This window comes from Sinocyclocheilus grahami, unplaced genomic scaffold (genome assembly GCF_001515645.1).
Source record: "Sinocyclocheilus grahami isolate Dianchi unplaced genomic scaffold, SAMN03320097.WGS_v1.1 scaffold194.1, whole genome shotgun sequence".
NCBI classification, from domain to species: Eukaryota; Metazoa; Chordata; class Actinopteri; order Cypriniformes; family Cyprinidae; genus Sinocyclocheilus; species Sinocyclocheilus grahami.
The window spans coordinates 207,627-234,955 of NW_015505373.1; the positions used below are offsets into that span (position 1 = coordinate 207,627).

The 27,329-nt window shown below is 37.6% G+C and overlaps 1 protein-coding gene across 1 annotated transcript in view; it reads left to right on the forward strand.

Annotated features, from left to right (window-relative positions):
• LOC107594963 (serine/threonine-protein kinase mTOR-like) overlaps positions 1 to 27,329 on the forward strand; it is a 139,001-nt gene that overhangs the window by 82,161 nt on the left and 29,511 nt on the right. Inside the window, exons 31-38 of the mRNA XM_016285202.1 lie at positions 5,969 to 6,069; positions 6,501 to 6,616; positions 9,637 to 9,714; positions 10,122 to 10,229; positions 11,332 to 11,457; positions 15,156 to 15,287; positions 16,862 to 16,977; positions 21,494 to 21,611. Of these exons, the coding sequence (XP_016140688.1) occupies positions 5,969 to 6,069; positions 6,501 to 6,616; positions 9,637 to 9,714; positions 10,122 to 10,229; positions 11,332 to 11,457; positions 15,156 to 15,287; positions 16,862 to 16,977; positions 21,494 to 21,611 (895 nt within the window). The remainder of the gene's footprint in view (positions 1 to 5,968; positions 6,070 to 6,500; positions 6,617 to 9,636; positions 9,715 to 10,121; positions 10,230 to 11,331; positions 11,458 to 15,155; positions 15,288 to 16,861; positions 16,978 to 21,493; positions 21,612 to 27,329) is intronic.

The window sequence follows — 27,329 nt, forward strand, 5'->3', positions numbered from 1 at the left end:
AAATATTTAGATCCGCTTTAAGTATTTACTTGACCTCTAAGGGTCAACTGTCTGTCAATTCTAAGAACGTTAATTTCCTGGTTAAGGGAAATAACTTTCTTACTGTACAATTCTACACAGAGCCTGTAGCATAAATCTGCATGATTAAGGGACTCCAGTTATGAGCAAACAATGAACAACGTCAAGTGTGATACAAGTTCAGATGCCTATTCTGCCTTCCTGAGGTGTTAAGACACATTTTGGGGGAAGGGTCCACAGGCCATCATATGGCTTGTTAACTGAGGGGTGTTACAGAGTATTTGTTAAATATAACTAACAAAAACTATATTGTGTGTCTGATTGGTCCAGACGCTACAGATTGTACAGAGACATATACTGCCATCAAGATGACGTCTTTCAAAGGAAGTCCATGGTTATTAGATCAAGACAATAACAGGTGTCATTCTGCATGTGCTTCAACAGCGTGGTTTCATAGACACAGAGAGGACGTGCTTGAATGTCCTGCCATCTGTCCAGATCTGTCTCCTATTGAAAATGTATGGCCCATTATGAAAAGGAGAATCAGACATGGATGACCACGTACTGTTAAGCAGCTGAAGCCTTGTATCCCAACTTTTTTTGAAGTGTGTTACAGCCATCAAAATCAAAATGTGTTTATACTTACAAAATACAATTAATTTGGTCAGTGAAAACATTAGAAATATTTTCTTTGTCTTTTCTCTTGTCAAGGTTAAAGAGAATTAACAAATCGCAGATTTTCAATTTTATTGCATTTTACAAAACACCCCGTTTTCTGATTCGGGGTTTTATTATATGGCCCAACATATTGCTGCCGTTTTATTTTAATTCAGCATTATAGGACACTCTGCACTGTAAATGAAGCTCTTGTATTTTAGGTTTAAATTGTGTGCATGCATTGCTCTAGCGTAATTACCCGTAAGTATCTACACTGCAGACCAGCCCACCTCTAAACATGTATATCATGTGACGCTATGTTATGTGTTTTTTTTTTCCATGTGACATTCCATCCCAGTGAGTGATAGACTGTTCCTGTGTAAAGGTACCGGAGCCCTTTTTCCTGTCTCGCTGTTAATGTACGTCTTTGTGTTTTAGGCCTGTCTGCAGCCTGGAACCTTGTATTTTGCAGGGGCCCATAAGTAATGTTTTTCCCAGGTGGCTGGGAAAGCACTTAGTTTGTTGCAGACCCCCCCCCCATCTCCTGAAACCCATATGAGCAGCGTCTCACAGGGCTAATCGTGGGGCCCCTTTTTTCACAACCCCCAGCAATGACACGCATGGTTTGCTTGTGTCTGTGTCAGCACTGTTAGCCTCAAAGGGTCCATTTGTTTTAAAGGTGCACCATTCCAAGATGTGATATGATGTCATGGCTTTTTGCAGTTTATCACAGCCAGAGCTGTGGCAAGGGGCTTTTTGGTGAAGAATTTCCAGCATGGACAGAAGAGACAGAAGCTCTCACTGACCTTTCACATTTTTACAACATGTTTGGTCTTTATGAACTGTAAGAGTGCTTGTGCTTTGCCAGAAACAATAATTCGAGAACAAATGCTGACATCTCGTTGTTGTGTGCAGTGCAGGTGCTGAATCCTGTTCTTTTTCCACACCCTTTTTACCTAATGTACACAATAATGCTGTTTATTTGTAGGTTTAATCATTTTCATGTTTTATCGCCGTAATTTACAGGTGTGACAAATTCGATTAATTAGACATGATTTGACACACCTGCCAATGCAGGTCTAACAGCTGAAAAAGCATGTCAGAGCCAAAAAAGAGAAAGAGAGGTGACCAAAAATCTGAAAGTCATTCTGGTTGAGCTTCAGTGAAGTTTCTTTTGAGAGAAATGTAACTGAAGGACAGCCATCACTGATCTGGGCTTTATGGCAGAGTGGCCAGACAGTAGCCGTTCTTCAGTGAAGGCGCATAAATTCCTGTTTGGAATTTGGAAAAAGCACCTTAAAGACTTGCAGACTTTGAAAAACAAGGTTGTCTGGTCTGATTAACCTCAATTCCAAATATCTTGTCTGGAAGAAACCAGAGGCCACTCATTATGTTCCCAGTGCCATCTCACTGGTGAAGCAGGGTGGTGGTAGCATCATGTTTTTAGGGGCTGTGGCCAGGGGTCAGGGTTGAATGAAAGCAGAGTATGTCATAATATAGTGATATCCTAAATGAAAGTCTGGTCCAAAGCACTCAAGACCTCAGACTGGGCCAAAGGTTCATCCTCCAGCAGGACCTTAAACAACAACTATGTTGTAACATATATGTAAAAATGTTGCATCATAGCTGTGATGGCTAAATATGTGGCTTAACATGCATTCATTCATAATGCATACAATTCACTACATAATCATTCACTGAGTAGCAGAGTATACTGAGGTAAAATCCCCAATTCATTCTCTTCCTCTATGAGAAAATATTAATTGTGTTTTCCCCTTGTATTGTGTAAGTGGGCCTACCATTTGTCTCATTTAGTAGGTCAGTCTTGTTCTGTTCAGTTCTTCTTAGGTATTTCTTTACATTGAGTTTTTGCTTTGCTGACTTAAGTTATTCAAGTCTAGCTAGATTATTTGTTGGATAAATTTTATTGAATTTGTATTCTTTGTGACGTTTTTGGGGAATTTATTGGTCTCAATGAAACCAATTTTTTTTGTCAGAAATAATGTGTCCTCATGCCTTACTAATTGGATTTATGCAATACCCAAAAAGACTTGAGGCTGTAATCACCACCAAAGTTGCTTCATGTAAGCACTCAGTTAAGGGTCTGAATACTTATGCAATGTAATTATTTCAGGTTTTAATTTTAATAAATTTGCAACGTTATGTTTGTTTTTTTTTCTTTGTAATTATTGTTAAATTTATGTAATAGAAAACTAATTTAAAGCAGTTCTGTGTTAAGTGTGCATAGAAGAGTAGGCATTGAGCATGAACTGTAATCAGTGTTGGGGAGTAACTAGTTACATGTAACAGCGTTACGTAATTTAATTACAAAATAAATGTAACTGTAATCAGTTACAGTTACTAAGAAAAAATGTGTAATTAAATTAGTTACTTATGATAATGATTACAAAGGGGATTACATTTGAATATTTACACACATTCACATACAGATTTAATTGATTTCTTTCCCAAATTGCACTGACTACTCTGAGACATACGACCCTATAATATCCGCGATGCGGAAAAAACAGACTGGTTCGTATAATCCAGTCATAAAAACGGAATTCCTATAGCCTAACGCGGACGGAATATGCCACATTCTGGACGAATAAATCAAAAGTAGGTCAGTACACTTGAATCAAAATGCGATATGGACTAGTGTCTGTGAATATTAAGCCGCAAAAAGACAATATATGAATCCTGCACATTCTGCGTGTCTGTGGAAATCAGGCGCGGACTGGCCATCGGGAGAACCGGGACAATTCCCGGTGGCCTGGCAGCCGATTTGGCCCGCTGTTTTAATATTATTATTGTATAGTTGCCTGCCGAAAGTACTAAAGCGATTATTTGCCGAATTCGCCATTCGATAATTAAATCTCTAATAAATCATGAATCGGTTATTCGTGACTGGCAATGCTTCGGCTCGCGCGCTCTCCACGCCTCCGCCACACGGTTTGGATCAGAGTAATAGTGATGGGAAGTTCGGTTCTTTTCCGCGAACCGGTTCTTTCGGACAGTTCGATTCAATAAACCGGTTGAAAAAAACGGTTCTTTTACGCTGGACGTAATGACGTCATGCGTGCTGTGTAAATCATAGCAATCTGTTCGGTAGCTTCACGCTGAATCGCGCATGCGCAGTATCATCAGCTCATCGGTTCTCAAATCGGACGTGTCCGAAAGAAACGGTTCTCGGTTCAGTGTACTGGTGATCCGAAAACCGATGCAACCGGTTCTTGACTCGAGAACGAGAACCGCTCTAACCGGCACGCTGCACGCACGTTCAATATCATCAGCTGCTTTAGCTGCGTGTCGTGTTCATGTTCTATTTATTACAAACTCAATTTGTGAATGTGTCATTGTTAACTATAATTAATTACAGTACAGGTATTTCATAAATCATCTGTTAGTAAATTAACATAAGTCCCTCTAGATTCTCTTTGCCACCTCGAATAGTTCTCAGTCCCTTAAAGTGTATATACGGCCGGGAAGCAAGAAAACACACATTCAGTCCGGGATATTGGTTTATTTCGACTCAGAGGGAGTGTCAGCCATGTTAAAAAGTGAATAACTCAAGTAATTTGTGGATTGATGCTTACTGGAGACGCGAACCGTTTCAAATGATTCAGACCGATTTGGTGAACTGGTTCAACCGGTTCACTAAGAATAACCGGTTAAATCGAACGATTCGTTCGCGAATCGGACATCACTACAGAGTAATCAATGCGAGACAGAGAATGGAGAGGACTGTGGAAGCGCACAGATGGAGCAGAGAAGCAACACTAGGCCTACTGTTCAGGGTTTCAAGTGCAGGTCAGTTTCATCTGTAAATCTGCTATTGTAGTTTTGTCTTCGTTTACTTCGTTAAGCAGCAGCAGCCCATTGCTCATCAGTCATCACTCAAAATACTGTATAAAGGACATCATTATTATCTATTGTAATGTTACAGTAGTAATTTAGCAGACAAATAATCATATTTTATAATAGGTTTAGGGGAAGCTAGGGCAGACAACAACACAATCCTTACGAAAATTAACAATAATTTTACTATAAATCCAAAGACAATGGTTACTATTGTCAAAGCATGGTAACCACAAATTAACCATGGTTTTTGCTACACTAACCATAGTTTAACCATTGAATTTGTAGTAAAAATAAATACAAATGGTAGTCCATTTGCCAAAAAAAAAAACATGGCTACTGTACTTTTACTATAAAAAAGCATGGTTAATTTTTGTAAGGGAAAAACATTGTTTTTCCCTTACAAACTCGTGTTCAGTATTAGGATTTTTCTATAAAGATATTGTGGTGATGTACTAATTTTGACATGTAGGCAATTTAGAAAGTATAGTTTTGTTAAAGTTTGAGTATTAAAGTCATGTGAGAGATAGATATCAGGGCAAAATAAAGAGACTGAAAAGAAAAATGTAAGGGAAGGTGCAGTTCAGGAGTGAACTTTTAATTATTTTGCATGTCACCAACCTAAGGATTTAAACCTTTTTTATGTGAGGTTCATACTAAAAATAGGGTTGTCCATGTTTCAGAATTTGTTGTGAGTGTATGAGTGAGATTTCCTGGCCTGAAATTTTTTTCCCAGTCCGCCCCTCATGGAAATGAATGGCGCAGACATCTAGGACACATGCTTATTAGATAACCGTATTTGAGTTTATGTATATGCTTTTATTATTATTTTTTAATTAACTTTTTTTTTTCCAAACCATTCATTGTTATATGCAGTGTTTCCTGTAGTTATGCAAAGATTTGGTTTCAAAAACAGTATCAGTAAACTATTTCTTAAGATTTTAAATCTGCATTGAACTTCAGATCAATCTCAAAGTAAAAGGCGGTACTAAAGTCTGATTTTGTGGTGGATGTGTTCAAATTTGATCATCTTCAAGTGAGGAAGGATTTTGAAAATCTGACAGTGTTGAGCACTAATGTAAGGTTAACCTTGCATGGTGTAAATGTTTGAAAATGATTAACAGTTGCAAATAAACATTCATTAGAAATGTATAAAAGTAATCAAAAGTAATCAGTTACATTAATAAAGTAATTGAAAAAGTTACACTACTATTACATTTTAAATTGGGTAACTTGTAATCTGTAACCTATTACATTTCCAAAGTAACCTTCCCAACACTGACTGTAATCTGCAAAGTTCTTTGCCAAAATAAGCTTCAGTGTGGACCAGACTATACTCCCAGTAGTCAAAAGTTTGGCTAGGTGAGACTGTTTCCTCCCCTGCTGTCTGTCTGTCTCTCTCTCATTCTCTTTCTGTTTTTTTTTTCTCCATCAGGGGTCAGCTGCACCAGCAGTGCTGTGAGGAGTGGACTTTGGTCAGTGAGGAGACTCAAGCCAAGATGGCCCGCATGGCAGCGGCTGCAGCATGGGGATTGGGTGAGGCGAGAAAAAAAAACAGCATTTCGGGCCAGAAAAAAAGCATTGTTTTTGATTATTCCAACATTAGGTTAAAGTTCAAGAATTTAGGAATTCTGTAACTTATATCTGTAACTAAATTCTACCTGACAACATCAATCTGCAATTTTCCTTAGTTTTATTCCCACTTATTACTGAAAAGACAAAACACTGTAATCACATCAACACAGTGATACATAATTAACATTCCTCTTCTATTGATAGTTTTCACGTGACGTCAGTTTATAAATTAGCATTTACAGATATTCTCTTTACAGTCCATCAGATATGCTGCAATTTAATGTTGCACTTAATGTGAGATAGATATTGCAAACAGATATTTAATTTATTATTTTGTTGAAGATATAATATTTGTATGTATAATATCATTTGCTTCTTTGTGCGTTTGTCAGGCCACTGGGACAGTATGGAAGAGTATACCTGCATGATCCCGCGAGACACCCATGATGGAGCCTTTTACAGGGCAGTGCTTGCTCTACATCAGGATCTCTTCTCATTGGCTCAACAGGTACTACCTAATAAACAACTAATGAGAGTTATTAAATAAACAGTATATAAACTGCCTCTAACCTCACTTGTCATCCTCTAAAAATTAAAAAAAAAAACTTTACATGGAAGAAACAACCAGGACGGAGATGTTTAAGGAAAAAAATTGTTCAGTCTAAGATGATGAGTGCAGCAGTTGCCGTGGTGCATTGTCTCACAGGCATTATGTAATATTGGTCAAAGGCTAGCCTCAGTCTGCACGTCAAATAACTTGGCTGACATACGGTCCATGCAGTGATGCAGTGTTCCTTTTTCCAAAACAAGCGTGACTGTGTGTGTGTGTGTGTGTGTGTGTGTGTGTGAGAGAGAGAGAGAGAGTGAGATGAGCTCATACACATGGAGAACATCACAGACACACCCATGTACTCTCTGTGTTCGTCATTATTATCCTGTCCATCACACCTGTTCCATTACTCCAGAGGACATTGTGGCTAAGGTTACTTCAGGTAAACAACAGTCACAGCATCACTCCAGTTTAAAGCTGGAAAGGGAAGTAGCCATTGACATAATGAAATCAAGCTGTGCTTCTGGTCAGAGATTTTTGGTCATTTTGGTTACCAAGGAAGCTCGTCACATTGATCCATAAATCACTATTTGCATCGAAAATTGCATTTCTTATTTTATGTTTTCTGAGGTGAACTTAAAAGTTAGTAGGATTTTTACACAAACTGTCATTTATAAATAAAATGTCATTTTCTTACCCGGACTCTAGACTTAAACTCTCTAATTAAAAGCGGGTTTCATTGTAAACGCCCACTGCTATGATTAAGTAACATATTTCCATATGAAATAAATATTACATGTGGAACTCTTTTGAAAACGTTTTCTTTGTATTTACTATAGCAGCGGCTAGGATTAATTAATTAACTGTGAAGTGTTGATTGTAGCATTATAATCACAATTTAAATAACACTGAAAGGAACAGCGTGACCATTTAGTCCCTAGCCTAATTTACTGAGACACAAACAGCAATAAACAATTTAGTGACACAACATCTGGCTGTACATGAGTGCTTATTCCGGTATATCAAAAATCACTGATCACAGTTTAGACATAAGAATTAGCACAGTTACTACATTTTGGCATTAATGTCGAAGTCCATAGGTGTAGCTTAAAGGGGTCATATGATGTTGCTAAAAAGAACATTATTTTGTGTATTTGGTGTAATGGCATGTGTTTATGCGGTTTAAGGTTAAAAAAACACATTATTTTCCACATACTGTACATTATTGTTTCTCCTCTATGCCCTGCCTTTCTAAAACGCGTCAATTTTTGCAACGCTCATTGGTCTGAAAAGCAAGGTGTGCTGTGATTAGCCAGCTATCCAGTTCGTTATGATTGGCCGAATACCTCAAGCGTGTGATAGAAATGTTACGCCCCTACCATACTGTGATGATGCCCTGTCAGGCCGGAGCAATTATTCAAAAACATGAAAACCCGTTATAAATGTGGCATTCGTTGCATCCAGTGGGGACATAATTATGGATTATAATGACTTATACTGTCTTTTTACGTGTTGCGTTGCATCGCGCCGCGTAAACATAAAACCATGTCTGCATTTGTGATCGGAGAAATGACAAACAACAAGCGCTAATCTACACTGCCCAAAAAACTTGCTTTAAATATAAACAATATAAAATATAAAAACTCTTTAAATATAATAAACATACTTGCAGTCTTTGAGTCAGAACAGCCGGCATTGTAGTCTACTCTACCAGGATCAGGAAACAGTCCTCCATAAAATGTGCTGTACACATCTGAGTATTTGGGTTGAAGTGTTCTGGAACAGTGTTGTAAATACAACGTAACCACTGATTTCTAGTCGTGTCCTCTTTTGGAAGGCCAAACAAAGTAGTTTCGCTTTCACAACGAAACACAGCATCACACACGGTGGCCTAGAGTGAGCAGAGGCCGAGGGCTAGAGTGACGAATGACCAGAGGGCTAGAGTGAGCAGAGCCGGCGGGCTTGAGAACAGTGCAGCCGGCGGATTCGACGAAGGAGCATGCGGATGGCTTGCGGCAACCACATGTGATGACCCCGGGCTGGACTCCGCTTCGTCCACAGTGAAAGCCGATCCAGTGATCCACAGTGCGAAGTTGTATTTCCTCAGCGACCAGAATGGATCAGCTCCAGGCATGACAAAGCGGATATCGTCCTCTTTGGAAGGCCAAACAAAGTAGTTTCGCTTTCACAACGAAACACACAGCGCCTTCACGAAAAGGCGGTGGCAACAACAATACTACAGGGAGAATAAAAGTTACGCCTTCTTCTTTGCGTGAACATTTGGGCAGCGTTATGCAAATCTTCCCACATAGTGATGTAGATATGTGGGGGCGTGTTAGAACGAGCCGTTTTAGGTAGGCGTGGCTGAATCTTAACTTTTATAAAGAATATCTCTTTGGATTTGAGACTTTAGTCTTTGCAACTTTACAGATCTTCTTTATGCACCAAGAGTTGTAACACTTCAAAGAGAAAGGAAAAATGTAAATTGCGTCATATGACCCCTTTAAAATTTGATCCTGGGGCAGACAATTTGGTCAGTCACACTTTTAAACAAATTTGAGCATTTCTGTAATAAACAAACAAATTCACACTCCATGTTCTATATATGCAAGCATGCAAACAGGCATGCAAACACTTTATATTTAGTTAATCTTGCTGAATTAACACGTTTATGTTTATGTTTATGTTTGGTTCTGTGTAAATTAACGTGTGAATGTAAATGGTCATCCTCCTGTCACTACAATGGGTATATCCTGCAGAACATGGAAATTATCTTAAATTTTTTTATCCTGTTGTTTGTCATACTTGTTTTGTTTAGTTTTTTGCTGTTGTTTGCTGTAAGGTCCTTTGAATTAACTGAAATAATTTGAAATGACTGCAATGTGGTCAACGGACCTGGGACATTTTATAGATGAAAAATAATTGCAACCAGAATCAAACATTCAGCAACACTATAACCTGTGTTCATGTGATTTCAGTGCATTGACAAAGCCAGAGATCTACTGGATGCTGAGCTCACCGCCATGGCTGGAGAGAGTTACAGTAGAGCATATGGGGTAAGAGCATATACCTCAGTCTCAATACAGAAGATAATAATAATTTGACACAAGTAACTTATATTTTTATTGTTCATCGAGTAATTGCTGTTCGGCATGTGAGGTAAAGACCAGACCATTTCAGGAGAGACTGTTACATAATAAACCCAAACCCATGTCTCTGTGTTACATTATTCCAGCCTGAATAAGGTGCTAATAAACACATACACACACATCCTCTCACATTGGGCGAGATAATGAAACTTAATGGATCTAGACGTTTTGTTTTTTTACCTCGGTTGCACTGCGTTTAATTTAACATGATTCAAATGTTTAAAGAGTGCAAACAAAAGAAGTCTTGGCTTTTGTTCATATAGTTGAGATACCGTCTTTTTCATTATCTGTATCTTTCCCTCTCTCTCTTACAGGCCATGGTGTCTTGTGAGATGCTGTCTGAGTTAGAGGAGGTGATCCAGTATAAATTGGTTCCTGAGAGAAGGGACATCATAAGGGACACATGGTGGGAGAGGCTGCAGGTACTTGCCAAATTAAAGGAGTATTCAGGGTTCTATATGTATATCTCTAAAATCTAAGTTAAAATATGATTTATTACAAAATAATTTTGCACATATACATTTTTAATTGCCTCAATACATGTTGTCATATAAACAGTGAGTCAGTAGCGATACATTAATTTTAAGTTTCACAAAGAAAAGAGTCATTCAGACTGATCCAAACCAATAACTTCCATCTGTTGCTGTTGTGTTCCTTCATCAGTAATCCTGTCCTTACGTTATATGTGAAAACATTTTGTGGTTGGCTTGACATCAGCTCAGCAGGGAGCCTTGATGTAGTGTGTCGGCTTGCGTTTATTTTATATGCTCAGCTAGTGCCTCTGGGGAAAAACAAACATTTAACAGTGAGAACTAATGCTGCCAACCTGCAGACTTTTCCGTTCATAAAGGAAGGTGTGAGAGTGCAGAACTGATATATTGTCAGCAGTTAATTGGTCAGCTTCAGTCCAGGAGATTATCAGACTCAGAATATTGTGATTTGTTTTATTAGAGGGGGTTAATGTACGGTCAGCTTTTCATCCGCTTTTCATTTTTTATCCACTTTTAAGTTTATTCATCCCTGTTATGTGTAGAAGCAGCTTATTCTGGCAAATGACTGCCCACTTTATAATCTTAACACTAGCTCATAGTTTTGCTAAAAGTCAGTCAGGCTATGCAATAGTAATAGCTATAGATGCCTAAGTAAGTCTTCATCTTTCTGTCGACACGTTTTCTCAAATTAATGGCTAACACACCATTCTTTGGAGCGGTCATCTGATCAGTTTCTTGTCATTTATGTCAAAAAACTTCATAGAGTCTGATGTAACCAACCAGAGCTTCAGCATAGTCAGTGCTGGGTAGATTACTTGCTAATTGTAGTCTGTTACTAGAGCCGTTGTGTGCATATGTAATCATGTAATCCATAAAATAACTGTTATCTGATTATGAGAGTGATATGTGTTTACAAGTATTTAATTTTTAGAGTCTGATTGCATAAAATCTGCATTATATGTAATCAGTTACCACCCAGAACTGAGCATAGTTTACAAAAGTAAATGCTGAAAATGTGACTGTTTTTCTTCAGGGTTGTCAACGTATTGTGGAGGACTGGCAGAGGATCTTGATGGTGCGCTCCCTGGTCATTAGTCCACATGAGGACATGAGGACGTGGTTGAAGTACGCTAGCCTCTGTGGAAAAAGTGGAAGACTAGTAAGAACAACACTGTTACCTTCAATTGCAAGCTTAACACTGAACTCATTATGTAACACAAAATATGATTGACTACATAATTTCACAAAAGGAAAAACTCTTGTGGAAGTTTTAAATATCTTCCAGAATGCGGCACAATGTTTAGAACATAGAAACATCTGTAAACAAGGAAAAAATAAAGCAATAAGCCCCTAGAAGCCTTGGTTTACAGTTATTTAGATTTGCTAAGGGGCCTTGTTATGCACGATGTGGAGCTGAATAGAGTATGTTAGATTATATAAAATAAACACAATAAGGGGGCATGAACCGAGAAATCAAAATCCCGTGCTCGTTTGACATATAAGAGGTCATTGTACTATAAAAGCAGTGTAAGTTTCTCAAAAAACAGCTTTTATTGAAACCAAGTTACCAAAACAACACTTTTTTTTATGTCCTCCTCTTTATTATGTAATAGAAATGTGTAAGAATCAGTGTAAAGCTGCCTACACAGATCAACGCCTGCTTCTCTATCATCACCTCTTCGACCCAAGCACTGCTGTATTATGGATAGACTGGGATCATTTGACTAAAAATAGCATTACCTTCCAAAGGATCCTAATGTTAGGAAAATGGCTGTTTTTTTCAGCTATTTGAAAGCACACAGTCAGACATTCTTTGTCGCTAGTTTGTTTGTTGCTGTTTATGTGTCAATGAATCAAGCCAGTGACTAAACAATGAACTTCACATTGTTCCTCTTAGGAACGTCGCATTAAAATCACCTGTTACTTTGTGTTGCTTAAATCTGATAACATTATACTATTGTAACATTTATAAAAACATAAGTTTTAAGTTAATGAGGTTTATAGAGTTTTTTACAACATGACTCAGGCAATCAAATATAAATATTTGGAATTATATATTGCTAAAAAAAATCCTTCAAAGGGCCATCATTAAGGAAAAAAGCTTTTTTGTCTGAATAATGGTGAAGTTATTGAATCTACCAGCAGGGGGATAACCTTATCATGGTTAACCACTAAACCCTGACCTTTTGCCTCACATGCATGCGACCTCATGAATCTTAACTTAATTACCTATGACCTGTAGTGGTGATCATAGGAGCAGGAAGTCACTGGGAGAAAGCGATGGATTAAGGGATGAAACACAGATAATGAAAGCACTGTTCTTGTGGACAAAAAGCCCTTGGTGGGGTCAAGCTTATATTACTGCCTCAATGGATACTGAGTGATGTGTTTATTTACAAAGTGCTTGGTTTCTAACAGATGCCTCTTTGTGACCCAAAGAACTTCAGGTCTTGGGGTCAAGCATTGAAGATTAATGTTCTGCCTGTGATCTCCAAACTAGAAGCTTTATTTTGGTGAATCATATGTGACCATTAAATATTTGTGTTAAATTATAAGTACACTTTTTTTTTTTACTGATTCTCTTATTGATGTCTTAATTATTCATGAATGTGTAGTAAAGCTTCAAATTCTATCGAAAATGTTTACAATCTTTGGAGGCCATTTTCTCAGAAACAAGTTTTTATGACAGCTGCCAATTCATGTAATTTAATGACTTTTGGTTTACAGATGTTTGCCATTTTATTTCTATTTTGACAGTTTGGAGACATAATCATTTAAAACAACAATTAAATATTTGTGCTATATATATATATATATATATATATATATATATTAGTGCTGTCAATCGATTAAAAAATTGTAACTTATTAATCGCACATTTTTTTCTCAAATTAATCTCACCTAACATTATAGTTTTTAAATATATTTGAATATTGCATATTTCATATGCAATATTCAAATTAAGGTTAAAACAACATGAAGACAGTATATTTTTAATATTTGATTAGTGGCATCTTTTTTATGACCAATACTGGTGTCAAATTGACCATTGATTATAGTCATTCAGCATTACAGTATAAATGAGAGCTATTATTTTTAACATTTATTAGACTTTAAAAATAACAACTTTTAACTTAACTTAAAACAATCTTCACATAAACCTATTACAATAAATGTCATGTTTAGCTACCTGCAGTGTTGGGCAAGTTACTCTGAAAATGTAATCAAATTACTGATTACAGATCACACCTTTTAAAAGTAATCACATTACTGTTCTGATTACTTTAGTGATTACTGATTAGTAATTAGTTACATTACTAGTTACGTTACTTTTTTCTCCATGAAATTTATGAAATCCCACCATACACGCTCCCGATAAATATTTGTTATTAAAGCATCAACATTCACAGAACACTGTTATTTTTAGTAAAGCAAGCGGCTGCTGCGTGCATGGTTTGTCATGGCAGAATGCCAGCAAAGAGCGCTGCATTTATAATCTCTAAAAGACATCTCAGTTCATCGCAATCTCACAAATCTCTGTTATAAAACAATAAATATATGCATAATGAATCTTTCATAATGTCTACAATTCATGTGTTATGAGAGGATTCGTGAGCATGCAGATTTCAGCACTGCATTGCTCAACGTTGCAAACACGTGTTCTAGCCTAAATAGAAACTCTGCATACGCTTGCACCTGTTAATCGTTTATATTTTATATTAGTTCATGCTGCTTTTGTGCAATAGATGAATAACAATTTATTTGTTTTAGATATTTTATGTTTAGATATAAAATATCTAAACATACATTTTTTATTTATTTATTTTTTTCTATTTTGCGGGAGTCCCGTGAATCATTTTACTCTCCCGCATCCCGCACACACACGAGTGTCTACCCGTTCGCACCAGCACTCACCCATCTTGTTCCGTGACACACTCTGTTGCGTAATGTATAGAGATATAGAGGCTACCTGTGCCCTCCAGCAAGTAGGATATATACAGAAATGTAATAAAGTTATCAAACACTAAATTCTTCTAAATTCTAAATGCTTCTTTGGCAGTGAATGTTTGTGAAAATCAATGTTTGCAAGACCCTCCTTGTGAAGGGTGTCAATGATTGTCTTCTGGACAACTGTCAGTTCAGCAGTCTTCCCCATGATTGTGTAGCCTAGTGAACCAAACTGAGAGACCATTTTGAAGGCTCAGGAAACCTTTGTAGGTGTTTTGAGTTGATTAGCTGATTGGCATGTCACCATATTCTAATTTGTTGAGATAGTGAATTGGTGGGTTTTTGTTAAATGTGAGCCAAAATCATCACAATTAAAAGAACCAAAGACTTAAACTACTTCAGTCTGTGTGCGTTGAATTTATTTAATACACGAGTTTCACAATTTGAGTTGAATTACTGAAATAAATGAACTTTTCCACGACATTCTAATTTGAGATGCACCTGTATGTATTTATATATATATATATATATATTGGAACCACTGGAAGTTACTCGCATGTAAAACACACAGCACATTTAATTTGAAAATCGTACTATTTAATAATCGCACTAAGCTATATCCTGATTCCATTTTTATTTTGATTAATTCTACAGCCCACTATATACACACACACACACATATATATATATATTGTAATATTTTTTATTACAATTACAATTTTAATTACATGCTTTTCATCAACCCCCTGCTGTTCCCACACAAACCTGTTTTATAAAGATTCTAAACATAAGATCAAACTTAACAAGACTAAGCCTGATTAACTAACATAGTTTGGTAAATGGCAGTAACACATTCTTGCAATCCTGATAAACTATGATTCTAACTGAGATTCTTTGTGTATTCCGCAGGCGTTAGCCCACAAGACCCTCGTTCTCCTGCTGGGAGTGGATCCTTCTAAACAGCTCGACCATCCCCTGCCCACCGCCCACCCTCATGTCACCTACGCTTATATGAAGTACATGTGGAAGAGCACTCGCAAGGTAAACACTCACACACTCACTTTAAATGCTCTTGAAAACAAGCGATTCCCTTCGCAGTGCCCCTGGGAAATATTTCCAATCATGTACAGTCAAGTACAGATTCTTTCTGCTTGAATGTGCAAAAACGTTAGGGGTCTGCAGTATCTGAAGGAAGCCATCCATTAGCATTCCCATTCATCTTAATAGCAGTTGCTTATCTGGTGCATACAGTCCTGGAAATATATGACTTGCATGCTCCAGTCATGGCTCATGGGCACTCAGTTCTACAGACAGGTTGTTTTGAGCGAATCACCAGAGCCATAAATGGCATTGACTAATCACATTAGAGTCACAGGAAAATTACATCATGACAACACTTTTTTTAAATAATATTTAGAGTTTACATTTGCTTGCAAAGACTTTTATTTGTGTCAGAATTAGGAATGCAGGCCCCTCGTTGCATTGTGTGTACTGACCACCAGAGCCTCTGGGCTGTTGGCGCACATGGCACAAGTAGAGCCTGTAAGTGACCCCTAGGGCCCCAGGGCCTTTTATTGTAAAGAACAAACACTTACACAATGTCCATCAAATGAGATGATTCCCCATTGAGTTACATAGCATGAAAAAATTTATAATATAAAAAGTCAATGGGGGCCAGAACCTGTTTATAGTTTATGCACACATTTTCTTAAAAAATGTATCCGATTCAGTTGAGCGCATTAGTTTTTTATGCGAATTTTTAGAATTAAGGCGTATCTTGGCATTTCCATTCAGCCTTTCTTTATGCAATATCCCAGAATATACGAAAAATAGGTGGATGGAGACATAGCTAATGATGACAGAATTTTCATTTTTGGGTGAATTATCCCTTTAAGGACAGTATAATTACGTCACATCAACGTCCCATAGTACAGCTTGTTACTGGAGTGTTATGTCTGCGAGAGATTACGTAAGTACTGGCTAAGTACCAGGCACTGAGAATCATAGACCAAACCAGAGAGCCAGTCCCAATCCACAGCACAGTGTTGTGTTAAAATTACGGGCATACACGCATGGACCCGTCAGCCTCACTCGGAATTTCCTGTGAAGAGATAAGAAAACAAAACATAAAATTACTAAAACAGATTGCATTTTAAATTGCAAATTGCCACATTAATAGAAATCACAAAACAAAATTGACTATGTTGTCTGTTGGATGACCTGCTCTAAATGTTGGTACTGAATTGGTGTTACTGAAGGAAAATATCAGTTTAATGGAGTCTCTAGGAAATTGGGTGTTATAGTAATGCTCATGACTGGCAACTGGCAGGAGTCATCACCATTGTTCCAGGGAAGTGGTCTGTATAATAAAGATACTGTCTAAAGATAACTGGAAAATTGAGTGTTTACTATTGTCCTCTTGCATTATCAACACACTCTTTTCCTGTTTAATACTATATGCTAATACTAAATGCTTTGGCACAATCTGTATTGTATAAAGCACTATATAAATAAAGGTGACTTAAATTGACTGTGTATAAAAATGTATTCTACAAGTTAGTAATGATTACTTGCATGATATATTTTGGCATCTGTTCTATTTCCATCTCTCTCAGATCGATGCATTCCAGCATATGCAGCACTTTGTGCAGGGGATGCAACAGCAAGCACAACATGCCATCGCAGCCGAAGACCAGCAGCACAAACTGGAGCTACACAAGCTAATGGCTCGGTCAGTAACCATATGCCCACACTTTTTGTTGATTATACTATGCATAAAACCATATTGAATTGGTACGTTACCATATCGAAGTGACACAAGCAAGCGTTATGCACAACCCCATGCACACGTGAACATGCTAATGTTATAAACTGCACCAACAGAAGCACCAAATTAAATACTAATTCTGTGAACCAGCACAAAAAGCATGATTTTTTTCTCGAACCATACCCAACCACACAGACGATTCTAAAGATTTAATCTGTCATGTCAGTCACAGTACTGATTGACTGCACAAACAAATACTAACCCCCTAATCCTTACCTTCACCCTGACCTTAAGCATTTGTAGCACATTCTGATAGATAGCATTACTGTTTCTTACAGTCTGATCTATTAAAAAATCCAAGATAATTTTTTTCTGAACTCTGAGATGAACCCATTAAACTTTTTTTTGACAGATAACTGCATGAATTAATTAACCAATTATTTCAATCTACAGATTTAGGACTCACTGCTTGGACATTATTCAGACTTGTTTCATTAATCCCCTCCTGTACAGAAGTTATCTCTGCCTAACATGATCATTGCACTAAGTACATTTAATCATTTAATCATAAACGTTTTTATGCAAACCGACTTACAAATGTGGACTATAAAAGCAATCAAACCAACAAAAGAGCAACAATATATAAGTGTTGTCTATGTTAGACTATGTCCCATAGTCTAACATGTAACAAGTTGTTGTTGTTTTTTTTGTTTTTTGTTTTTTTTAATAAGAAGGGTTAGAGGGTCAATATTTCAGCTGAATAGTGCAAAACAACTCATTTAGTAATGGCATGTCTACAAAGCATGAAATAATAATGAATGATGAATTCAAAAGTTCTTGCTCTGTTCCAAAACCTACCTTGCTGTCTATGTCCTAACATGAATTGGAATGTTGTAAGTGATTTGAAACACTACTCAAACAGAAACATTTGCAAGTTTGATGTCAGCACCTAAGCTCTAGTAAACACAAAAATTTGTTGCAAACTAAAACATTTGAAATTATAAATGTTTTCATTATTTTAATTAATTAATTTATTTATTTAAATATCATTTTATTTGTATTTTTTGCTATATATTTATGTTTTGGATTAAATGTATGTTTTTATAGTTTACAATTCTCTCAACTTTTTTCATAAGCATGTTTGCTAAGCTAATGAAATACATAAAATACATAGTTATTGTATTCAGTAATATTAGATTGAGCTGCTTTTTTAACTACTTTGTGAAATAATATCTTCAGTTTCTTCTTCCTTACCAATGATGGCTCCTGCTGTCATTATGTAATAATAATAATTAGTTTTCTGGGTACTCAAAGCGCTTTACATGAAAGCGGGGGAATCTCCTCGTCCACCACCAGTGTGCAGCATCCACCTGGATGATGCGACGGCAGCCGTAGTGCGCCAGAACGCCCACCACACACTAGCTTATTAGTGGAGAGGAGACAGAGTGATGAAGCCAATCAGTGTATGGGGATGATTAGGAGGCCATGATGGTCGGAGGCCAATGGGCAAATTTGGCCAGGATGCCGGGGGTTATACCCCTACTCTTTTTCGAAGGGCATCCTGGGATTTTTAATGACCACAGAGAGTCAGGACCTCGGTGTAACATCTCATCCGAAGGATGGTGCTTTTGACAGCATAGTGTCCCCGTCATTACACTGGGGCGTTAGGACCCACACAGACCACAGGGTGAGCACCCCCTGCTCGCCTCACTAACACCTCTTTTCTAGCAGCAACCTAGTTTTCCCAGGAGGTCTCCCATCCAGGTACTGACCAGGCTCAACCCTACTTAGCTTCAGTGGGCGACCAGTCTTTGGCTGCAGGGTGAGACGGCTGCTGGCTTGAAGACTGAAGACATCTAAACTACAGCAGTGGTTCTTAATCCTGGTCATGGGGACCCGCACTCTGCACATTTTGCATGTCTCCCTTAATTAACACACCTGATTCAGATCATCAGCTTCATGAACTGAACTGAGTTAATGTTGAGTTCATACTGCACGATTTTCAAAATTGTCGGATCACCGTTGTTTTCACACTGCACGACTCTCTGGGGTAGCATTCAGTTGCTGCTGTGTTCACATTGCACGGTGGATTGGCGACAGGAGGTTACACACTGCATGACTTTACAATAGGAAGAATCGCCGACAACTCTGTCTGGTCCGCAAACTACAGCCAAATGCACACGAGAAGTGATAAGGAAATAACGCAAACCCAACTTTTTCACGTACATCGGCGATACGTCTGCAATTTTTTTTTTAGATCGTGTCTTTGATAATTCACACTGCATGATTGTCACTTGCGTGAACGAGCACCGATTTGCCTCCGATTTCCGGGCATTTGTCAGCGATTTCGCAAAACCTATCGGCGAGTGAGAATCGGGGCTAAAATCGTGCAGCGTGAACTCGACGTAATGGAGACCTACAAAATGTGCAGAGTGGGTGGTGACCACTATCAGGTTTAAGAACGACTGATTGGAACCAACAACAACTGGCAACAGGAACTGTCATGTTTTACACTGTGATGCACTTCGCCAAAATGCGAAGGCCCAATCAATGCTGCCTTCAGCTCGAATTGTTCAAAACTTATTTAAAAACATGTTTGCTGGTTATCTTGTTTCATTTATTGTGGAATTTTTTATTATCATTACTGTATTGCATGTTAAAATGATTTTAGAATTATTTTTTCAGTAGTCAGACGCAGATGGCATAAATCAGATTTTGCTTCTCCGTGAGCTCTATGGCTCAGTGTATCTAAAGCATATGCAACTGCTTGGCCACATGTTTTATGATGTTCTTTAGCATTATCTTTGACAGCATGATGTTAACTCATTTGTGCATGCAACGTTCTCTTCCAAGGTTTTACGGTTTCCTCCCTCTTATTGGCCAGTTTCCATTTAGTCTCCCTCTCTGACTCTTCCAGACCCAGTTGTTTTCTGAGGCCAGAGATTGTTCCACCTAAATTATTATTCAGGACATTTACTGGAACATGGACAACGAAGACAAAGGGGATTTGTTTAACTGATCCATGAGATCATTGAAATGGAATTAGAAAATCTTGGAGATTGCAAAAAGCAATGAGTTTTTGATGTACTGGATGGACTGATGTATTGACTTTATGCATTTTCACACAACGATGTGGCTCTTGTCTTGGAGTTTCTTTCAGATAAATTCTTAAAAGCAGCTCTAAGAATTTTTTGCAAACACATTTTGGCACAAGATATTTTCCAGTATGTATGGCTGAGCTGTATCTCTTTATGCTTTCTGGTCCCAAGTAAAGTAAAGAGCACTGGGCTACACTTCTTGCACCCATACCAATGATAAAAAGAAAGTATGCTTGTCGAGTATGCGTTTTCTTATTAGTGATGCATTACTGCTCATCTCATTGACTAAGTGTCTCAGAACGCCACTGCTTTTCTAATGAACACCAAGCATGAGAAATCACTGCTCTGAATGCAGATTTAGAAAGTTTTATTTTTCTGTAATGTTACTGAATTCCAAATTGTCATTGGTTCTTGCATTTGTTGTTACTATTATAGATGCAAATGACAGCTAGATGGAAGCTTCACACAATTTGTACAGTATGAATAGCTTTTATTTATTAGAACCTGACAAATATGGTTACAATTAACTGTTTTTGTTTCCGAAAAAAAAACCGAATTAAAAATAACAGCTGAAGACCTATAGAGCATTGCAGTATACCAGTATAGAAATGATAAGAGCTTGAACGAGGAGCTGCACAGCTGTGATCTCATTCTGATCACAAATTTACAAGACATACAGATAGATTGGTCTTATTTGTATTGGAAAAGTAAGACTGATTACCCATTGGTAACTGCTAGTTGGTCAAACTAGTTCTTAAGACACAATCTAAACATGGTTGTTAAGTTTATGCAACTGGCCGCTGGATGCTGTTTAAATGATGGTAGTGAAGCTAAGTTGGTCATCAAACAATATGCCCTAGTCTTTTTGCTTGGTTTTAGACCCCAGTTGAACAGTGATGTTGTGGTGACAGTTTGACAGGGAGTACTGTTCTGTGTTACTTAGATTTTAAAAATTCCGCATACATCAAGCAAACATGAAATTTCACTGCAGATTACCAGGTCCAGATCTTTCCAGATTGATTTCCAGATGAAAAGGTTTTGTTAATTTTTTTTTTAATACTGGTGTTTATGGAACATAAATTGCTTAAATGACGATTGATTAGTTTTGTTATTTGAGGAAGCTTCCTGCCAGCATGAACATGGCCTATATAGCCGTCAAATTATGTACAGTGAAAGCAGTGCCAGGTCAAACACCCTACGACCAAAAAAAAAAACTCCCAATTTGTGATGTATATAATTAGTGCAGTCTAATGGACAAAAGCCGTTGACCTTCAGTGAGTTTCTGTCCCTGCTTTGTTGGTTGTTTAGGCAAGACTATTTGTGTAGAGGTAACTGGAAACACGACATTTAAAAAAAAAATTGTTTGTTTCTTCTCTGTGCAGGTGTTTTCTGAAGCTGGGGGAGTGGCAGCTTAGCCTTCAGGGTATCAATGAGAGTACCATACCTAAAGTGTTACAGTATTACAGTCACTCAACAGAGCATGATCGCAACTGGTACAAGGTACGTTAACCTCACAAACTTTAAATGTATGTGGATAAATCACATTAAACCTGTTAACAACATTATCAACATTATCCATATTGTCACCTTAATCCTCATTAGATCTTGATGATATCATGGTGCATAAATGCTTCAAATGTTAAATAATACAATTTGAGGCCACACTGAAATACAGATCTCAGTTGCACTTTATTTTTAAGGTGTCCTTATTGCAGTGTAATTATACATTTAAGTACCGAGTAATATTAATTAACTACATGTACTTACTATATGGTTAGTAATAATATAATATATAATAATAGTAATAGAAAAAGAATAGAGAAAGCCAGTGTTAGAGGCCTTTTTTTAAAGAAAACAAGCAGTTAGAAAACGAATAGAGAGTGCAAATGTTAGAGGGTCAAGTCAACAAATAGATAAAATAGAATTAGAATCGAGAGTGCTAGAGTTAGAGGGTCAAATAAAGATGGAGGAGATTATTTGCATGTAATTATGCATATTTTATTGTTATTATAATAAGTACATGTAACATGTAACAAGGACACCTTAAAGGGGTGCTGTTATGCTTTTTCACCTTTTCAACTTTAGTTAGTCTGTAATGTTGCTGTTTGAGCATAAAAAAGATCTGCAAAGTTACAAAGCTCAGTCCACTTCAAAGGGAGATATTTTATTTAACAGAAATCACTTTTCAAAAACTACAACAAATGACTCATTTGGACTACAACACATATTTTCCGGGATTTGTGATATCACAAATATCGACGAATGGGACGAGACCTGGTTGAGCTGCACTAGAGAAGGCAAAGAGTGTTACCACTATGTCAGAGACACGTTAGCTTTCCCAAGGCAGACAAACTTAGAGTGGTTACAATCATCCGGGTTTAAATCGCGCTCAAATTGATTTGATTTTGATGTAATATTTACACTGAAGCTCGCAGGCGGCTATGGTAAGGGACATGACGTTTCCCGACCAGGCGCCGAGTGCTGCCAATCACAACGCACTCTGGCCCAGCTAACCAGTCACAACGCACACTGGCCCAGCTAACCAATCACAGCACACACTGGCCCAGCTAACCAATCACAGCACACACTGGCCCAGCTAACCAATCACAACGCACACTGGCCCAGCTGGTTCTCAACCCGCGGCTCACAAATTCAAATGCAGCCCACCATGCTGAACACAATTTTAAAAAATAACTTTCAGTTTTACAATTCATTTTAGTTTTTACATTAATTAAAAAATGTACTAAACAAATATAAGCTATTATGTTTTTGTTATGTAAAATAATTTAGTTTTTCATATATTATTGTGTTGTCCTGTACTCACGTAATTAACGTTACGCATTTAACGAACACTTACAAGCGCACACTTTGGCAGAATTCAATTCAAGTAGTCATCAGCAGCCATTAGTTCGGTCAAACTGAGCATCAGAATGGACAAATTTGTTATTAAGGGAGAAAAACGAAATGTGGAAAATGTCAGCGAAGGAACACATACAAACAAGATTAGTCGCAGTATCAGCAGTGAAGGAGGAGAGTGCTGGACTTTCGGTTTGCCCCGCCACTCATTTTAAGATGTTCAAGCAAAAGGAAACCCATACTACGCAGCAATCATCCTTAAATGCAGAAATGTGGCAAAATTTGGTCAGCTCCCGACAGCATCAGGTGTTTTATTAATGGTGAGTAGAATTATTTCTTTATTTATTTCAATGAATGTAATCGATTAGATATCAAAATATTTAGGCTATAATAATATAAATCTGGTTGGTTTGTATTGGTGGCGTAATATGTACAGTGCCTTGCGAAAGTATTCATGCATAAATTTTTTCACATTTTGTTATGTTGCTGCCTTATGTTAAACTGCTTTAAATTACTTATTTCCACATCAATCTACACTCCATACACCATACTGACAAAGCAAAAACAGAATTGTCACAAATTTTTTAATAAGTGAAATAAGTACATTGCATAAGTATTCAACTAAATATTTTGCTGAAGCACCTTACCATTTCTCAAGTCTTTTTTGTTTAATGCGACAAGCTTTGATCATCATCATTTGGCAATTATCTGCCATTCTTCTCCTCACCTCTTCACCTCTCAATCTCTGTCAGGTTGGATGGTAGCAAATGCACTTTTTTAAGTTTCTCCAGAATTATTTGATTGGGTTCAAGCTCATGCTCTGGCTGGGCCACTCAAGGACATTCACAGAGTTGTCTATAAGCCACTCTTGCTGTGTGCTTAGGTTCATTGTCCTGTTGGAAGGTGAACCTTCTTCCCAGTCAGAGGTTCTGAATGCTCTGGACTGGGTTTTCATTAAGGCTATCTCAATATTTTGGTGCATTGAGCTTGTCTTCTACTCTGACGAGTCCCTCGGTCCCTGCCACTGAAAAACAGCACACTTTACTTTTGGGATGGGTACTCTTCAGGTGATGAGCAGTGCCTGGTTTCCTTCAAAAATGATGATGATGATGTCCTTTAGGTGTTTTTATGCAAAATCCAAGTGTGTTTTCATGTGTCTTCACTGAGGAGAAGTTTGAGTCTGGCCACTCCGACATAAAACCCAGATCGGTGGAGTGTTGCAGTGATATTTGTCCTTCTGTAGATTTATCCTGTCTCAATATATGATCATGCAGCTCAACTAGAGTGACCATCAGGTTCTTGGTCACCACTCTTACCAAGACCCTTTTCCATCAATTGCTCAGTTTGGCCAGGAGGCCAGCTCTAGGAAGAGTCCTGGTTGTTTCAAACTTCCCCCGATGTGTGGCTTGACACAAACCTGTTTCTGAGCTCTACAAGCAGTTCTTTTGACCTCATGGCTTGGTTTTTGCTCTGATATGCATTATCAGCTGTTCCAGATCATACCCATTCAATTGAATTTGCCACAGGTTAACTTCACTCGAAGTGTAGTAACATTTAAACGCAATTTGAATGCTCCTGAGCTAAATTTCAACTGTCCCAGATAAAGGTATGAATACTTATGCAGTGGAATCATTTAAGTTTTTTATTTTTAAGAAATTTGCAAAGATGTTAAAAACCTGTTTTTTGCTTTACCATTATGGTGTATGGAGTGTAGATTGATGTGGGAAAAAAGTAATTTAAAGCAGTTTAGCATAAGGCAGCAAATTAACAAAATGTGAAAAAAATGAAGGGGTATGAATATTTTCGCAAGGCACTGTAAATGATATGCGTGTGGTTCGTGAGACTTGCATTGGACCATAGTGCGGCCCAGTGGAAAAAAAGGTTGAGAACACACTGCCTTAAAATAAAGTGTTACCCATAAAATACAATTTTATGACTTTTTATGAATTTTATTAATTTTAGGAATCACTTGAAACAAAGAAAATAAATGTGCGGACTAAAAAGCCTTCATGTAAACACCTTAATCGATCCGATTGAGCTCGATCGGATTGAAGGGGGTGGTTTATTCCTTTTCTAATGCGATTGAGAGTGCATGTAAACACTCGATCGGATTGAACCCCAAAACTGAAAGAACTATGCATGTGCAATGACGCAGAAATAGCGTAATGGCGTATGACACGCGGAATGTCTTCTTTTTGAATAAAGCGTTGTATAAATGTCATTACAAAACTCTCCTTTCCCTCGAAGTTGCCAGCAGGACAACCTCCCACCAGTCCTTGTTTGGAATTCTCATCCACAGCCAACCCGTGTTGGGCGCGGCAAGGGGCATTTTTACAGCGTGATAAATATGAGCAGCACGGCACAGCGGTTTATATGTATATTTATCCATAAATGGATAAATATGAATTCTGCTGTTAAAAACAATTAAAGAAACAGTGTAGGAGAGTGGTTATTATGTGCAAACAGTGAGAAACTCTATATTTGTGCAGTGTGCGCATGTAAAAAAAAATCTATTCAGATTTTAAGCTTGTGACATATAAACACGCACATCAACCCGATCACTTTATTTAGCGTTCATGTAAACACTACAGTTTGATTCATCAATCGGAATGAATTCAGTCCGATTGAACCAAAAATTGTGCATGTAAACATAGCCATTGATATGTGAGTGTAATAGTGCTTTCATACAACAGTTAATAAATAAGCAGCTACTGAGTAACTAAGTAACTTTTAGTGATATTGCCAGACTGTTTTTGCTTGACCCGTGAAAACAAAAACAAAGCAGGGTCAGCCATAACACATCCCTGAGCAAAAAAAAAAGAAAAAGACAAAGAAAAACGTTAGCTCCCTGCTCTGGGAGTTGTGTGAATTCCGTAAATATCATGGGGTGTTAGACACCCAATCTGCAGGAAGAGCAACTACTTTTTTTTTCTTTCTTTTTTTTTCGTCGTTTACAGTGAGGCACATACAATGGAAGTGAATAGCAAATTTAGGAGGGTATAGATGTGAAAACTTAGTTGCATAGGTTTGCACATCGCTCAAATTTGTTGTTTCACAACACATGCTTTGTTGAAACACTGTAGAGCAGCCAGCCAGTCTTTTTGTATAAGAGTCTATTAACTTCTTGATTTGTGAATTTTTCCCAACTCTTCTTTTCCTAAGAGCTCTAACTCATTACGGAAATTAGTTTAAATGCGAATTCATGTAATTAATTAAAATTAGTTATAAATGATTATGATTATGTATATCAGCTGGCAGAAGTAAATGTAGCAGAATTAATATTAAAATCAACTAATCTGTTTGTCCAGTGAATATACAGTATAATCATCTATCACTTTAATAACTGTTATTTTTTTGGTCACAGAACAGTTTACAGTACTGATGTATTAGAGCATGTACAGTAACAAGGATTGACTCATTGAACTAACTTGTTGGGCTGAGCAGATATCTCTCATACCTTTTTTCTCCCTTTGCTATTGTGCTTTGGCAGCTTGAGATAGTGGCCTTCAACTTCCACAGACGTCACAGTGTCACAGCAAAGTTGTGATTTAGATAGCTTTCTTTTTTGCGTAATCAGAGTGGGCTGGCAGATTTGTGTGATTAACTCTGATTATGGTAACAGGAGCATAACGCAAGATATGAAGATGTCTACACCAATATTTTGGGCATTAAAAAAGGATAGTTTTGATATAAAACATGATAGAGACTGGGGTTACATAAACTAGTGATTTGATAATAGACCATGCAGTGTATGGTACAAAAACAATATACAAGCTAGTAAATAATACAAATAATGCTCTGGGGATACATTTTCAAATGGTTTGCATTTGGTTTGCTTTTTATGCATATTTCGTACATATCGTGTTGTCTCACATGGCCACCCATCCCCATGGCATCCCTTTGATGTCAGGGAAGGTGTCACCAGTTTCCTGGCTAATGTCAGCAGTAGGGTACAACACTGGGGTTTGGGACCAATCCTATAGACTCCTCGGAGCCCCAATGTTGGTCCTTTCCTTTGATGTTACACTGTGATTAATGAGTAAGTGGTTTTTACAACTCGTGAACCAATTGTTAAGTCTGGCAAGGCACTACACTGGGATTTTACAAAATGTTCTTCTTCTAAAGCAATTCCTTTTGTTGACTTGATTTGTGTTTTGAGGTTGATGAAATACCTCTTCATCTCCAGATTTTTAATGGAGGCCTGCAAGTTTTTGTCTCAATATCTCAATATCTTGACTATATTGTCCCAGTCCCAGCTGCAGAAAAGCAGCCCTATAGGATGATCGACCACCATGATTCATCATAGGTCTGGGGGGGGGGGGGGGGGGGAAAAAAGCTCCTTTTGTGGCAAACCCAAAATTG